Source organism: Brachyistius frenatus, unplaced genomic scaffold (genome assembly GCF_029030835.1).
Source record: "Brachyistius frenatus isolate BFR_SWC_R1_liver_20210118 unplaced genomic scaffold, ASM2903083v1 Contig_258, whole genome shotgun sequence".
NCBI lineage: Eukaryota > Metazoa > Chordata > Actinopteri > Embiotocidae > Brachyistius > Brachyistius frenatus.
In genome coordinates, this window is record NW_027210857.1 from 94,920 (window position 1) to 111,920 (window position 17,001).

Sequence of the window (17,001 nt, forward strand, 5' to 3'; positions counted from 1 at the left end):
AAGACAAAAAAGAACTCATCTGATACAGTGAAATCAGGTGCTGGAAGGATGTAGAGGAGTGAGCAGCAATAAAGTACGCTTCCGATGCAATTTATTTATTATCAGCACTGTAAAGGGGAAATGTGTTTGAAAAATCACTGTTGTGGTGTAAATAAATAAACTGTACCGGGAGCTTCGAGTGTGAATAATTTACTCACCAATCCTCGTTTAAATGTGAGTAAACTGTCCGAACCTTTGTACGTAAATGACCCAGCGTCACACGTCGTGGTCTCACAGCTGAAAGATGAATAAACCAGAGGAGTGGATGAGAAGGCTTTTCAATTGTTGTGCCTTTAAGTGTAATTTTTATTACAAATCATTTGTAGTACACCAGAGTGCCTTTTATATTTCATGGCTCAGGTTGGCTGCTGCGTCACAACACACACCAACTGGTTCAAGTTGACGGAAGCGCAATTTTATTTACACAAAAACTTGCACTGCATGGGATCAATCAAACCGACACACATTTCACCGTCCTAACACGGGAGCTGCATGTAGAGCCCATGTTCATCACTCTCTGGGCCGGATTCACCAACGTCTCAAATAAAGGTACCAAATTGCAATTTCCTTCCAAAAGTTTGCACATTTATTTTGCACCCGTTTTGCGGGTGATTTACTGAGTAATTACGTCTTTGAAATCAGGTGCAAATCTCTGTATTTAAATGAGGGTTTGCGTGTTAAAGAGATTCCAGCAATGGAAAACAGAGCGACCGCAAAAGGAAAAGGAAATCTGATCCCATTGAAGTTAAGAAATATAACAAGAACAAAACGGAGAAAAAAAGTCTTCATAATAAAACGTGGCTAAATAAAAGAGGAGGACGGTGAGATCCTCTAACATCAGCAGGTCCAGATCTTTCTGTGATGAGCAGCTGATGTTCCATTGAGTTCCTGGAGGTCTCGTGAACCTGATGAAGCTACCTGTGAATTCTGCAGGACTCATTCAGGATGTGACAGCTCACCTGAACAACAGGACTGGAGGGAGATCCAAGCAGAGATACGCTGGAACCACCCAGAGGCAGCAAAATGCTGAGTCGGAAGAAGTTTTTTAATTGCTGGTATTTCGTGGCTCCTCCTTGTTGTTGGCTGTCAATCATCTTTCAGTTCATTCAATAACTGTAAGATTTCATCTCTGGACAGACGAACTGTCTGAATCATTTCTGCCTCTGACATCAAAAATGTTTAACGGGTGTAAAACCTCGTTCTCTACGTATTCTCTGGTTTCCTGTGTCTCCTTCACAATAAGAGCAGCCGTCTCTCCTGATGTTCATCTGATTAAAACCTTCAGTCGTACTAAAATACACAACAATTACTTCTCCTGTTTCTACTTCCAGGTTCAGTAAATATCGTTGCAGGTGATAAATTGTTCTATTTGCATGTTTCCTCTCAGTATTTTACACCTTCAAGCAGAAACTCCCAATATTACATATGATGGAGGAAAACAGGCAGAATGTTAAACTGCACATTTAAAAGATGCAGTCCTCACTGCACGTTGTCAGTAGATCAGCTGGACATTTGCAGAGTTTGCACCTGATTTTACACGCAAACCTTCAGTAAATCAGGCCCTTTTTCTCATATTAGGGGTTTATAGACAAAATCAACTATCACTATGTTTTCGATCAAATACTCTGATATCGATAGTGTGATGGAATTGTGAGGATGACTTTTGTTGCTTTCATAAAATATTCACACAATGACATTTTTGATAAATGATAAAAAAAAAAAAAAATAACGTGGATAAAATGATTAAGTTGGTAAAACAACTAAGAGTCTGTGCCACCTTACTGTGATAAGGCCTTAAAACCAGGAAGAGACAACACCTGTACCATATCACAATATAACAATGTCAAAAATGTAAGACAATATGCTGAATGCAGATCATGAACACGGTTTGGTCATGATGTGGTCCAACATGAGGTCACTTCACATACCACTGGTCTTCAGACGTGTCAACAGAGAAAGTGCTAAAAACATGAAGCCCTCCGACCTGACCAGAAAATGTGTTTCAGCAAAGCCAAAGTGGGCACACATGCAAACACTGTTGAGGTTGGACTTGAATCTCAAACAAAAACAGATTTCAGGAAAAAGCACAAACAGACTGCAGACTACAGATGCTTATTTCCAAGGCAACAAAGCCTTACAGCAACAACTCAGCCAATCCCATGAGAAAACATTCCTGCTCACCACCACTCATTACCACGACATGTTGATTAGCGCCCAGAGAAGCACATCTCAGCAGTCTGGTGGCGGCTGCTGGGCTTCCAGTAATGAGGCAGTCAGACAACCGCCTCACCTTTTGTTTGTCCACTGATGGAAGTCTCCTTCAGCTCTGCTGCGTCTCCATGGAAGTTGCACCTTGAGAGCCCCCCCCCCCACCACCAAGTTTCTCATCACGTCCCAGTGTGAGGCTGTAATTGCGGTGAGACACCAGTCGCTGGCACAGAGCCCAGATGGCATTTTTCTTCCTGCACAACTTTTATCTGACCATAAAACACGGCCCACCGAGGGCAGGGCGCTCCCAAATGAAATGCTAAGTGAACAGGCAGCAATTTGAAATCCCTTTTTTACCATCAGCCATTCACCAACCTGACTATAAAGAGGTGCTTGTTAATTGATATTCAGTTCAAGGGGGATTAAGAACTCACATGGACAATGATGTTAAATATGTGCTCCGAATGGCGCTGTGAAGAAAGCTCTCCGCTGCTTTCTATTCATGCGACGGCTGCAGATTGCCGGCAGCATGAACTCTGAACGCTCTGCGCTCCGAGAGAACTTTTGCTTGAATCGCCCGATGCAGCTGCAGAAGAGCTGAGCTCCCACTGCACATTCATTTATTTATTTATTTGTTTATCTGTGTATTTCTGAAGTAGCTGACAAATTCCATGATGAAAACAAAATGCTGACTCAGCTGGAAGGTGAGTCACTTCGCTTGGTTTGGAAGAGAGGAAGAGATTGTGTAACATTTATTAGCTGCAGAGGTGAAACCATGATGTGTTTTTTCTGCCATCTTTTGGCTTTCAGTGCTTCACTGTTCCTGCAGTAGCATTGCAGGCTGGGGAGTGGTGTGTGTGTGTGTGTGTGTGTGTGTGTGTGTGTGTGTGTGTGTGTGTGTGTGTGTGTGTGTGTGTGTGTGTGTGTGTGTGTGTGTTGGGGAGGGGAGGGGAGGGGAGTGTGATGCTACCTTCCTGCACTTCAATTGTGGGAAGCAGAGCAGTTAGGTTTAGCTGATTTATTCTAACCTGAACACATAAAACAACAAACTGAAGAATGACAGAAAACAAATCCATAAAAACTAAAACACAACATCAAAAGATTAGTGTAAATAACACTGAAACACAAATGGGAAAATAACACGTTTGAAATTATTAAAATAAAAATTGCACTGCAAAGAATTGTCTTTACCAACCTACTCTGCTGCTGGAGCATCCTGGTGCAGCCAGGTTCACACTGATCCACCAAAACGATGACTCAGCGCAAGCTTGGATCAGCAGGAACAAAAATAGGGCCCCTAATCTTAAACTCCTGATTGTACTTTCTTGAACTTGAATGTGAGATACATTTCGAGGTGGACTTACAGGAACTGTGTTTAAGAGGATCAAGTGTTTGGTTGTCCAAATCTGTTGAAATATGTTGGTGCTGAACAAACAGCAGGTGGTCAGCGGTGTCCAGAGTGTCTTCCCGCCATTCGACACTGCTGTTGTGAAGTTAAAGCACATCGCCATCCCTTTTCCTAATGTGGGAAAAGTCCTGCTTTTTCCATTAAGAGCTGCTGTATCTAACTGCTTCTCAAATTTAGTTTTATTTGCAACACTGAATACAGCCTCTAAAAAACACAATATGCACATAAATATTCATGAGGGATTTGCATTAATCATTTATGATTAATTATGGGAGTATAGTGGGAGAACTGTGAGGATCTCCAAGGTGCGTACATTATCCTGTTGGTTTTAATTTAAAAAAATTAATCTGAGTTGAGATGTGTGAGTGCAATATTTATTATTTGGTGTACAACACTTTTGTATTTGGTGCACACAAACTTTTACAAATGAGTCTCAGATACGACCGCAGTGATCAGTGAAACAGTAGTAACATAATATGTGCAACCCTGATTTCAGGAATGTTGGCAATATGTGAAAAAATGTAAATGATAACATCATCTGTGGTACACAATATCATTCAAAGGTTCAGACAATCCTTGTTTTCAGCACACAGTTGAAAAGCCAGCATCCGTGATGGTACAGGGATGCATTAGTGCACATGGCAGAGTTAGTTTACACATCTTGGAAGGAACTAATATTGCTGAAAGATATATGCAGGTATTGGAACATATGCTGCCATCCAGACATCTCTGTGGAGGGAGGCTGTGGCTCAGACGGTAGAGAGGGTTGCACACTAATCGGAAGGTTGGTGGTTCGATCCCCAGCGCCGCCTGTCAACACGCCTAAGTGTCCTTGAGCAAGACACTGAACCCTAAGTTGCTCCTGATGGTGAACCATCGGTGTGTGAATGTTCTCCTGATGGCAGCACCTTGAATGTGTGAATGGAAAAACATGTTAAAGAGCTTTGAAGGTGATAAAGCACTAAACAAGTACAGACCATTTACCATTTTGTGGGAAAGGTTTTGCTTATTTCAGCGAGACAAGTCAAATTCTACACGTATTACAACAGCATGGCTGAAGAGTCCAGACCTGTTCCTCTTGAAAAAGTGGTAAGCGTGCACCTGTCCCACTTCTTATGCAATATGTTGCCGGCATCAGATTAAAATATTTGACCAAAAACAATAAGTTCTTAATTTGAACGTGATAATTGTCTTTGTTCTATTTTCCGTTAAATACAGTGCATCCGTAAAGTGTTCAGCGCTTCACTTTTTCCACATTTTGTTGTTACAGCTTTATTCCAAAATAGATTAAATTCATTTGTTTTCCTAAAAATTCTACACACAATATCCCATAATGATAACGGGAAAAAGGTTTTTAAAATTTTTGCAAATCTATTAAAAATAAAAAAAATCACATGTACATAAGTATTCACAGCCTTTGCCATGACACTCAAAATTGGAGAAGGTTTTCATCAAGGATGTCTCTGTACATTGCTGCATTCATCTTTCCCTCCATCCTGACTAGTCTCCCAGTTCCTGCTGCTTAAAAACATCCCCACAGCATGATGCTGCCACCACCATGCTTCACTGTAGAGATGGTGTTGGCCAGGTGATGAGCGCTGCCTGGTTTCCTCCAAACATGACGCTTGGCATTCAGGCCAAAGAGTTCAATCTTTGTTTCATCAGACCAGAGAATTTAGTTTCTCATGGTCTGACAGTCCTTCAGGTGCCTTTTGGTAAACTCCAGGTGGGCTGTCATGAGCCTTTTACTGAGGAGTGTCTTCCGTCTGGCCACTCTACCATACAGGCCTGCTTGGTGGAGTGCTGCAGAGATGGTTGTCCTTCTGGAAGGTTCTCCTCTCTTCACAGAGCAACGTTAGAGCTCTGTCAGAGTGACCATCGGGTTCTTGGTCACCTCCCTGACTGAGGCCCTTCTCCCCCGATCGCTCAGTTTGGCCGGGCGGCCGACTCTAGGAAGAGTCCTGGTGGTTCAAACTTCTTCCATTTACAGATGATGGAGGCCACTGTGCTCACTGGGACCTTCAATGCTGCAGAAATGTTTCTGTACCCTTCCCCAGATCTGTGCCTCCATACAATCCTGTCTCGGAGGTCTACAGACAATTCTTTGGACTTCATGTCTTGGTTTGTGCTCTGACATGTCAACTTATATAGACGGTGTGTGTCTTTCCAAATCATGTCCAATCAACTGAATTTACCAGGTGGACTCCAATCAAGTTGTAGAAACATCTGAAGGATGATCAGTGGAAACAGGATGCACCTGAGCTCAATTTTGAGTGTCATGGCAAAGGCTGTGAATACTTCGTTTTTTATTTTTAATAGATTTGCAAAAATTCCCCCCCAAAATGTTCACGTTATCATTATGGGAGCGGTGCTGGTCTGCTGCTTCTTCAGCCATTACAAGCTGACCACGCTGTGCCACAGCTGTGCACGGTGCAACTACAGTGGCATTAAAGTGCAAAACCACAAAAAATAACCACAAAAATTAAAACACATACATGCAAAAAGAAAAATGCAAAATACCAAAACATAACTTTGCAGTCCTGAAATGCAAAACACAAAAACATGAACAAAAAACACAGCACGCACAGTGCAAGTAGGAGATCAGTTAAAAAAAATAAATGTAGTGTCTTTTTTTGTGTGTTTTGTACTTAAGTGCCACCGTAAGAAGAGAGAGGCTGTGAAACTAATACCTGTCTGTCCTTCAGTGTTTGGTATTTATAACCTAGGTTAAGTGTTTTCTACACTTGTATGTACACGTTTGTGTTTAACATTAAAAGACTAAAACAAGATTAGTTGAAAGGTACAATTATCATCTTTACTATTAAAGCAGGGACGCATGCATTTAAAATGTAGTGACTGAAAGCTGATTGGGTGTATCTAAATTGCTCCCGATTGTGTACCGTCGGTATGTTGTAAGTCGCTTTGGATAAAAGCGTCAGCTAAATGAAATGTAATGTAATCACATGACCTGTATGGACATTTAACACACAGCTGTGTTGAAACCAGTAACTGCAGAGTAACGGTCTCAGCTGTGAGCAAACACGAGGCAGCCTTAAAGGCAAAGATATGAAATATGATTCAACCAAGACTAAAGTAACTCACACGAAATACAAGAATATCGGACCACTGAAGCCAAATTTACTCCCACAAAATGTCAGATTACGGTTTAAAATGAGCTCTATACTCACTGGATGTATAATTAGATGGACTTGGCAGAGGTGCGTTTCTCATCTCAGCTGTTTTCCCCCTTTAACAACTGCAGGTCATGAATTGGGTCTGTGGGTTTCAATTTGGATGCAGTTGGGAAACCAGTTGGGACCCCTAATTAAGGCTGTCCATCAATATCATGGACCTACGAACTGCCACTGTTTCTACTCTATAATCATAGCAGAGCTTGGCTTCATGCCCCACTTAAAGTCAATAGAAATAATGAGCAAAATTGGGGGATGCCACTGCCAATAATGATAATTAATGCCCCATAAACATCTACTTAGACTAAGGTCTACTTAGACTAAGGTCTAATTAGACGGGTCTATCTAAAGGCCAACTCAAAGGTTGCTACACACAAACTCACAAAGGAAAAGTCTTGGCTTGCTATTTTTAAAATAAGAGTGAAAGAAGGACAACATACAGGAGATCTCCAACTGACGTTACTTGTTGGGTTTGAATACTTAAAAACAGATGTGAGCTACTGATCTTCAGATAGTTGCTCAGACGATGAACAGAAGAACCTCCACATGTCAGAGAAAGTCCTCCAAAGGGACCAACAGACTGCAGTTTGTTTGACTTGGATTAAAAAGTGACATTGAAACGCTCCGTAAAGACATCACCACGCTGTCTCATCATAGAAAAATGTGCATTAGGGGAAAAGAAAATACTTGGGTTGCCTGATCAGTATGTTCACTGTCTGCCAGAGGAAACCAAGCAGATGCGAGTCAGCAGTGCAAATATTAGGATTAGTAGTAGTTACAATATTTTTGTTGTGAGTTCCTCTTTATTGCTTAGCATGCGTGCAGTCAGACATCTTAATGGGGGGATAACTGGCTGAATCTGCTGTTTTTGGGACTTTCTACTTTTTAACATAGAGGTGGGAAGTTACAAGTGAGTACCTATAAACAAATACTGCTCTTAATTAAAATCTTGATGTACTATTCTGCCTTATACTCACTACTTATAGTTATTGAATTTGTACTTCATAATATTTATTTAAGTTATATTTCCTTCTTTTCTATCTCGGTAATCATCTCAACCCTCAGATTCATCCTGTGGTCCTCCGGAGGGGCCAGAACCATAGGTTGGAACTAAATCCACCTCAACCACATACAACAGAAACTAGACTACTTAGAATTTAAAGCATTAGGATTAACAATCTAGTAATATTATAAATCTTGATGATGATACTTAATTAGGATTATAGCTGCAGGAGTTTCACATTTTTTGACATTGATGTACCAGTAAAGGATTCAGATACTTAAAAGGGATGAATCTGACTCAATGCAGAGTCAAACATGTTAATACGTTCCAGGGTTAAACAGTCTCAGTTTTTCATGCTGAACACTTTAGATACAGATTCACCCACAAAGATCCTCCAGCCAATGACGTCACAGGCCTGTTTCTAGGCTGAAAATGTGGTTCATTAATTAACCCCCCCCCCAAAAAAAAAGAGGCCAAAAGGAGGCAGACCCAGTTGTAGCAGACGAGCTGGCAGCTGACAGCCCAGCAGTGGTGCACGTGGACGTGAAGGAATGCAGGTCAGCAACAGACAGCGTTAATGTAAACCATCAGTGAGCGCGCTCCGCCTGCACCACAATTATTCACTGTGTGCAAAAGTTTGGGTTTGTATTTTGTGATCCTTTAATGAATACAGACAAATACATATATACATACAGTATATATTTTATATCTCGTACTCTCATACGAGTAGTGTCTTGAGGACCCGATACTCACCGACTGGTCAGTCCGTAGAAGCTACAGGCTGAATGTTCGATGCTGTTGAGGACCCAGAGGACATTCAGGTGGTAGAACCTTCAGAGTATATACAGTGGGTACGGAAAGTATTCAGACCCCTTTACATTTTTCACTCTTTGTTTCATTGCAGCCAAAAAAATCAAAAAAAGTTCATTTTATTTCTCATTAATGTACACTCAGCACCCCATCTTGACAGAAAAAAACAGAAATGTAGAAATTTGTGCAAATTTATTAAAAAAAAGAAAAACTGAAATATCACATGGTCATAAGTATTCAGACCCTTTGCTGTGACACTCATATTTAACTCACATGCTGTCCATTTCTTCTGATCCTCCTTGAGATGGTTCTACTCCTTCATTGGAGTCCAGCTGTGTTTAATTAAACTGATTGGACTTGATTAGGAAAGGCACACACCTGTCTATATAAGACCTTACAGCTCACAGTGCATGTCAGAGCAAATGAGAATCATGAGGTCGAAGGAACTGTCCAAGGAGCTCAGAGACAGAGTTGTGGCAAGGCACAGATCTGGCCAAGGTTACAAAATCAGTTCTGCAGCACTCAAGGTTCCTAAGAGCACAGTGGCCTCCATAATCCTTAAATGGAAGAAGTTTGGGACGACCAGAACTCTTCCTAGACCTGGCCGTCCAGCCAAACTGAGCAATCGTGGGAGAAGAGCCTTGGTGAGAGAGGTAAAGAAGAACCCAAAGATCACTGTGGCTGAGCTCCAGAGATGCAGTAGGGAGATGGGAGAAAGTTCCACAAAGTCAACTATCACTGCAGCCCTCCACCAGTCGGGGCTTTATGGCAGAGTGGCCCGACGGAAGCCTCTCCTCAGTGCAAGACATATGAAAGCCCGCATAGAGTTTGACAAAAAACACATGAAGGACTCCCAGACTATGAGAAATAAGATTCTCTGGTCTGATGAGACCAAGATTGAACTTTTTGGCGTTAATTCTAAGTGGTATGTGTGAAGAAAACCAGGCACTGCTCATCACCTGCCCAATACAATCCCAACAGTGAAACATGGTGGTGGCAGCATCATGCTATGGGGGTGTTTTTCAGCTGCAGGGACAGGACGACTGGTTGCAATTGAAGGAAAGATGAATGCGGCCGAGTACAGAGATATCCTGGAAGAAAACCTCTTCCAGAGTGCTCTGGACCTCAGACTGGGCCGAAGGTTCACCTTCCAACAAGACAATGACCCGAAGCACACAGCTAAAATAACAAAGGAGTGGCTTCGGAACAACTCTGTGACCATTCTTGACTGGCCCAGCCAGAGCCCTGACCTAAACCCAATGGAGCATCTCTGGAGAGACCTGAAAATGGCTGTCCACCAACGTTCACCATCCAACCTGATGGAACTGGAGAGGATCTGCAAGGAAGAATGGCAGAGGATCCCCAAATCCAGGTGTGGAAAGCTTGTTGCATCATTCCCAAGAAGACTCATGGCTGTACCAGCTCAAAAGGGTGCTTCTACTCAATACTGAGCAAAGGGTCTGAATACTTATGACCATGTGATATTTCAGTTGTTCTTTTTTAATAAATTTGCACAAATTTCTACATTTGTTTTTTTCTGTCAAGATGGGGTGCTGAGTGTACATTAATGAGAAATAAAATGAACTTTTTTGATTTTAGCAAATGGCTGCAATGAAACAAGTGAAAAATGTAAAGGGGTCTGAATACTTTCCGTACCCACTGTATAGTGATATTAAGGCTGTCCTCATGCAGCTTTTAAAGGACCGGCCGAATGGCTGGATGGCAAACTGTTGGCTTTGACCCGGAAAAGCCAACCGGAGGAAACCTTTGTGTTCTGGGTGAATCAGAACATGGAAATAAACGTCATCGGTCTACGGAAGTGACCCACCCTCCTGGACTGATAGTTTGAAGGATATCGATTGTGCGAAGCACCTAAAATGGAAAGACTTTTACATATCCGTTCAATCTTTTTAGATCTAAAGGTCTGAAAGAACTGGCCTTCTCTGGTATCAGGGAACATGTTGAGTAGAACCCATGGGTTTTTGTCCAGGACTGTGGCTATCTCCTGGAACCAGCAGTTTGTCCTGAAGCAAACAGGTCATCTTAACCCCTGAGGGAGGTGCGGGCCGGCGGAGGCGTTCCACTGCCGTCTGGATGTGTTGCCAGGGTGACGGGCTCAGGTGATGTGGATCTCGTGAGCGCTGAGCGGAGGGGCCCCGGCGTCTGAAGCCTGGCCGGATGCTGCCTGCGTTCCAACGCCCTCGCTGCCTTTTGGCCCGAACAACTGGTCCGGTACAACAGGAAGTTTCCGCAGTGACCAACCGTAGGCGCCTGACGAGGGAGGACATGCAGCAGCCAAGCTCTCTACACATCAAACCAAAGGCATGAAGCGCTGCGTCATTTATGGCAATTAACTCCCCCCCTTCATGCTCTGGTTGGAACATGTGGAACTGGTCGAGGGAGAGCAGAGTTCCCAATACACGCCATGCCGTGTCATAAGCCCTTGAAAGGAGCCCCTCAGTGCCCCTCCACTGCGGCCTGGGACAGCGGGCATTGCCTTTCAAAGCTTCATGCAGTGAGAGGATAAGTGAGGTAATACGGTGGTCTACAGGAGGGCTGTGGTTCAGGCTAGGATCCCCTGCATGCGGCATGGAGGCTAGCGTCCCGGTGTCCGGTGCCCGGTGGGTAAATGCTCAGCAGTGCTGCAGTCCGTCTAAAGATCTGACTGCCCACAAGCTGAGGAGCTGCTGCGTCGTGGAGACCAATCTTAGCCAGCTGCATCGTCTGCAGTGGGAAGGGTTCGTCCCCAGAGGTCCTGAGGGAAGTCTCTGATCCGCTTCACCCCCCGGAGAAGACAGCTCAGAGGAAGAAACTTCCCCGGTGCCGAGTGCCCCGACATTACATCAACACCCGACGCTGCTCTATTTCAGCTCAAAGCCTCCATCTCCTGATGAGAGGGAGTTTGCTTCCTGGGCTTTTTGAGCTTTGGGCTTCCGTGTCCCTAACAAGTAGCTTGGGCTGATTCTACTCCAAATCCTTCAGTCTCCGGCAGGAGGTCAACCAACCTGTTCTTACCTCTCTGAGACCTGCACAAAGAACCCAGAACTGAAACACACATCTACAGAACAATTCACCCGCGAAGAACCACGTCATCAGCAGGAGATCAGAAAGGACGGATGTTTCCAGCGGAGACACAACACAGGACAGCCTCATTGTTCCCTGTTTAGTCTGGACTTTCAGCTACTCTGTGATCTGAAAGCTCGTAAATCTTTTCCTGGTTTTTCTTTTGTAAAACAGAATTTGTAAAGAGCATCTTGCAGTGACGAATACATCATTTAATAAAAGTAAACGCAGGTTTACAGGTGATGTATATACGTCGCTGTACGTGTAATATACTGGAGAAAATACAGGGCTGGATCAAACTACAGACAAAGTTAGTTTTAATTATTCATCTTCCTGGTTCTGAGTTGCAGTTTGGAATAAAATTCAAAACGCGCATTTGAAACTATTTTAAAAATGACACCGTAACATTTCCAGTGCTGAAACCAACGTTTGGAGATGTTTTAAAATGACTTCCTGCTCACATCACTTGTTTTTTTTGTAAAGTAACATTACTCGAGGAAGTTAGACCAAAATAGCATCATTAAAAAGATCCATTTTAAAGCAGCTAAAACAGAATCAGTTTTGTATTTTTATTATTTGGGCCGCCTGCTGGAGGCGTTGAGAGTTCGTATCTCCACATTAATGAAAGCCTGGTTCTAATAACCAAACGGCACAACGTACGTTAGAGACGCTTCTTACATCTCAGCTTGTATTTATACACTCTAAGCAGGACACTGAACTTCTACTTTCCTTGCAAACCGCCGGTCACAGTAAAGTGTCATGTTTTTGTTGTGATGGTGATTTTGTGCACAAGTGAAGGAAAAACCAACATCAGGCAAAACATTTGTTTATTTGGCCTAAAAGGGCCATAAATAAAATTGTATTCTCTCGGTTTATTAACAAGCCACAGGAAGTCCGTGGCCAACTACCACAGCACTTAAAACATCTCATCCTGCAGTCCACCAAGACACGAGACCGGTCTGAGATACTCTGAGCCGCTGATGCATCTGAAGGCTCTCTTCTGCACTTCCTTAGAAAAATAAAACAAAAGGTGGTAATACTGTACCAAACAGCGGGGGGCCTCTTCACACAGAGGAGGGTGCTTCAGGAAGGGCTATGAGCGCGTTGGGGAAGCTTGAATCAAACAGCAACAACAATAATAAACTAGGGAAACCGATCAAACTCAGGTTGGTTTTTTTGCTAAGCTGCAGCAGAATGTGCTCGGCTCTCGGGATCGCCACCGTTTATCCGTCAACTTGTCCTCTCACATTTCTTTTTCCCTCCTGACAGTCCGCCCGGTCCTCCTCCATCCTCTACTGTGTTTTGCTTAAAATAAAAGTGAAATAATATTTATAATAAAACCTATAGCAGCAAAAGAGGAATAACAGCTAGAAGCGAGCGACCCCTGGATTGATAAAGAAGGCGTGGGTTAAGAGAGGTCCATGGATTTCTGCCCGGGGTCGGGCCAGTGATCAGGGAGAGGTGCACGGTCGGCCCTCTGAGCTCATCTGCCCTCGCCGTGCACCCTGCCGACGGCAGCCATGATGCGGCCGAATCGTTCACACAGCTCCAGGGTGGAGAAGGTGGGCAGTTTGGGAGGGTCGTGGAAGCTTTTGATCTCCGTCGAGCAGTCCAGTAACTTCGGGAGGAAGTCGGTCAGCTTCTCCTGGAGGTTAGCTGCCGGCAGGAAGAGAGCAGACGGACAGACAGAGAATGAATAACACAAATCACAATGGAGTGAAAAATAGATCCCTGAACAGAAATCAGAAGGTAAAGGTAAAGGTAAGTGTCGTGTCAAGGAGCTGGACATCATATTGTAAAACTGCAGTGAATTGGGGTGTAAGTGATAACACTCAGCTTCCTGAACAAAGACTCCCATGAGCAGCTCTCTGCAGACTGATACGGGAACAAACTGATAAGAGCTCGACCCTCTGCAGCTCAGAAACTATTTTCAGGAACATTTTCTCAATATTTCTGTGTGCATTTTAAAAATGTCTCATTAGAAGTGCTGCAAATAAGAGATCAACTACACATCAGGTCAAATGTCACAAGTCCAACTATATACAATTAATAAGATGCAACTATAGACTGTATAGAAAAAGAGAAGCAGTGCAGTAACACTAAGGGCCACTAGGGGCTCCAAAACAAAACAAAAAACAACACCTTCCAAATATGGTCACAAGATGTGGACGGCTAAAGCGCCAGCTTTGAGGATTCAATGCGGTAGTTCCCCAACCAGAGGGTGACGTCACGCCGGGGTGAAACGTGGACGCTTCACACGTCCACGTTTCACCCGACACGCAGAACATCGACACAATCAGCAGTTTCAAGGTGTCAGCCGCTCAACATGTGACCACATCACAGTTATGGTGCTGGAATAATGAAAGGAGAACATTATGATGTCACAGTGACCTTTGACCTTTTGTATATAATGTCATAATTTTATACACTTGAGTGAATTTCTTTTTCATAATTAGTGTGTAACCTCCTGAGAGTTTTGTGAGGTCACAGTGACCAAAATCTAATAACTTCATCCGTGAGTTCAAGTAAAGGTTGGAGGCAAATTTCCACATATGTCAGTCAGAAGAACGAGACAGAAAACAGACCTGAGGCCAGTGTGCAGGCAGCAGAAGGGTCGCTCTTGTAAAATGAATGAATTGATTAATCAGTGAACTATTAAAACGTATCTTTGAACCACTATAATGTAGATGTAGACAGGAGGACAGGCTGCTGAGAGAGCTTAGATTGGCAGATGCAGCCCCTCCCTCCACTCTGCTTCCACCAATCAGCTTGTTGCTCCTCACTGAGTTAAACACTCTACAAAATCACCACTGTTTGCTGTCCCGGCTCCTAAATGGTAGAATGAGCTCCCCACCGACATCAGGACATCAGAAACTCTGAACATCTTCCACCACAAACTAAAAACACACCTCTTCAGACTTTACCTTGAACAGTAGAGGAACTTACTTTTAGCATTTTGAAGTTTGTCTTTCTGGAAGAAATTGTATTTTCTTGATTCCTGTTGTTCTGGTTTTGTACCCTCATGGTTGAAATGAACTTATTGTAAGTAGCTTTGGATAAAAGAGTCAGATAAATGAAATGTAATGTAAAAGTTGTAGTTCTATAAAATATGTATTCATAGGTTCATGAATTTATCATGGTTGACGCACGCTGTATATAAACAAATACTTAAATATGGCCTCAGGGCTGCTTCCAAACATTATTGTGTTTGATGAAGCGTTTATTAAAGGTTTGTGTGACACTTTAATAAATGGGGACATGAAGTGTCGTCATCATCATGATTTTGACCTCTTTGATGACTTCACAGATCCAGCTGCTCATAATATTTCAGGTTTGTGGTGGAAACCGCCTGGAAGCTGCTCCGATGTGTGACCCGAGCAGCGGTCCGGTTGTGGTGCTCTTCGGCAGAAGTACCGGGGAATGTACCGGTGACCTGAGCCTCCACCTCTCCAGAAATATGTAGCAGGCTGGTCCCGGTCCCTGAAGGACTCACCTTCCATCTCCTGGCCCAAGTAGGAGCACCAGCGGTTCCTCATGTCCTCCACAGCCAGCAGGTCCCTCTGCGCGTCGTGCACCAGCAGCAGCGGGATGCAGGGCACCACCAGCTCGTTCATGATGCCCAGGCCCGTGGTCACCTCCGGATCCTCTCCAGACTCAAACATGGCGGCTGCTTGCTCATTTAATTTCTGTGGGGGAGGGAGGGCACTGATCAGTCTTAGATTGTTAGTCACAGAAACATGAACATGATTTCCTGAGCAGTCCCCACGACTGCAGCCTCTCAGGGACCTAAACAGGAAGTACACTGTTTCCATGGAGACAGTCAGCTGTGGGCTACAACCTGTTTAAATTTGATCACTTATGAGGTGTAGGAGTTTTGATTCAATCAGGGGCGCTTGCCTTTTCCTCTAGTCGTATTTACCTCCAGTGTTTCCTTCAGGTTTACTGGACGGGATGAATTCATTTCCTTCTCAGAAAAAGACACATTTGTTTTTACGTGAACCCAGGATGGTTTTCATCCTTTACCAGCCAGCAGTCTTCTTCCTTCCTGCCTGTTGTCCACGTGTCCCTTTGACCTCCATCAGTATCTGTCTCCCGTCTGTCCCTCTGAACTCCTCTTACAGTTTGAAAACCTCAGCAAAAGACTCGAGCCGCTTTTAACCAGCACAAAACGGGGAAATGGGGATCACAAGTTTTTTTTATTTATAAAACTGTTTCCAAAAACATACTCTGCTTACGTCACTATTTTTTATATTAACTTATTATTATTTCTACTCCATACAATGTTATTATTCCACCAGTCGTCTCATTGTTCTTGTTTTCCAGTTCTTCTGTTATGTAAAGACTTGACAGCTAAAGTTCAATAACTCCACAGACACCATTAATATGACAGAACACTGGAGCTGAAGTGGGTCCTGCTCTCTGGTATGAATGTGGATACGAGCCTTTCTCCTGGTTCTTGGCCTGAACCGCGCTGCTGTCACAGACAAACTCCCTGACCTCCTCTCGGAGGAAACGACACGCTTTTTTTGGGGAATCGGGGGCTGCGAGGAGGGATTTGCAAAACATCCAAGAACATTAACTGTGTCAATGTTAGCAGTGTTTTCAATTAAAACAAGGGCTGAAGGTAAACAGCTGAGCGGACGGAGCCGGAGGATCTGGACTCAGATCTAAGATGAGAGCTCCGGCGGTGCAGAGCCGAGGTTTGAGGTTAGCTGAGGACACGCTCGTGTCTCATGGTAATGTGTTTACACTCGCTGGCCCTCCTGCTTCCTATTCCCACTCCAATGAATTACATTATGAGCACAATGCGGGTGTAAGGTTACTGAGTGCAGCACTGAGAGGGCTGCTAAAGACCAGTGCGAGGCTGATGGGACCAAATACCCCCGGCTCCAACCAATAATACCAGAGCAGAGCCTGCAGCTCGGTGGGAGCGAAATGAAAACGCTCAGAGGATTTTCATCTGTCAGTATCAGATGAAAAACCTTCAGTGGAATCTTTTTGTGGGTTGCAAGCAAGCCAAAGCAATATCTCAGCAAAAGCAATTTGATTATAGTACCCCAGCTCAATATTGAAGGGGAAATGTCTCGCCGTGCTCGTTCTGCTGAGTCACTTCAGCAGAGGAAGTTTGATAGAGAGGAAAGGGAGTGACGAGGAAGAGACGGGGATCACGGGGGGGAACTGCTTCACACAAAGGTTTCCGTCTCAGAACGCTCTGTTCAGAGGTGAAGCTGCTTGTGTCAAGAACCACATCCAGAAACTGTACGTTAGGACGGTCAGGG

At 43.8% G+C, this 17,001-nt stretch overlaps 1 protein-coding gene across 4 annotated transcripts in view; it reads right to left on the reverse strand.

Annotated features, from left to right (window-relative positions):
* Positions 1–12,532: 12,532 nt before the first annotated feature.
* The window catches only part of usp25 (ubiquitin specific peptidase 25), a 34,346-nt gene continuing 29,877 nt past the window's right edge, over positions 12,533–17,001 (reverse strand). For all 4 annotated transcript variants that reach the window (XM_069721137.1, XM_069721138.1, XM_069721136.1 and 1 more), the window contains 2 exons: positions 15,216–15,408; positions 12,533–13,378 (listed from right to left, as the gene is read on the reverse strand). In XM_069721137.1, the coding sequence (XP_069577238.1) occupies positions 13,206–13,378; positions 15,216–15,408 (366 nt within the window). In that variant the 3' untranslated portion in view covers positions 12,533–13,205. The remainder of the gene's footprint in view (positions 13,379–15,215; positions 15,409–17,001) is intronic.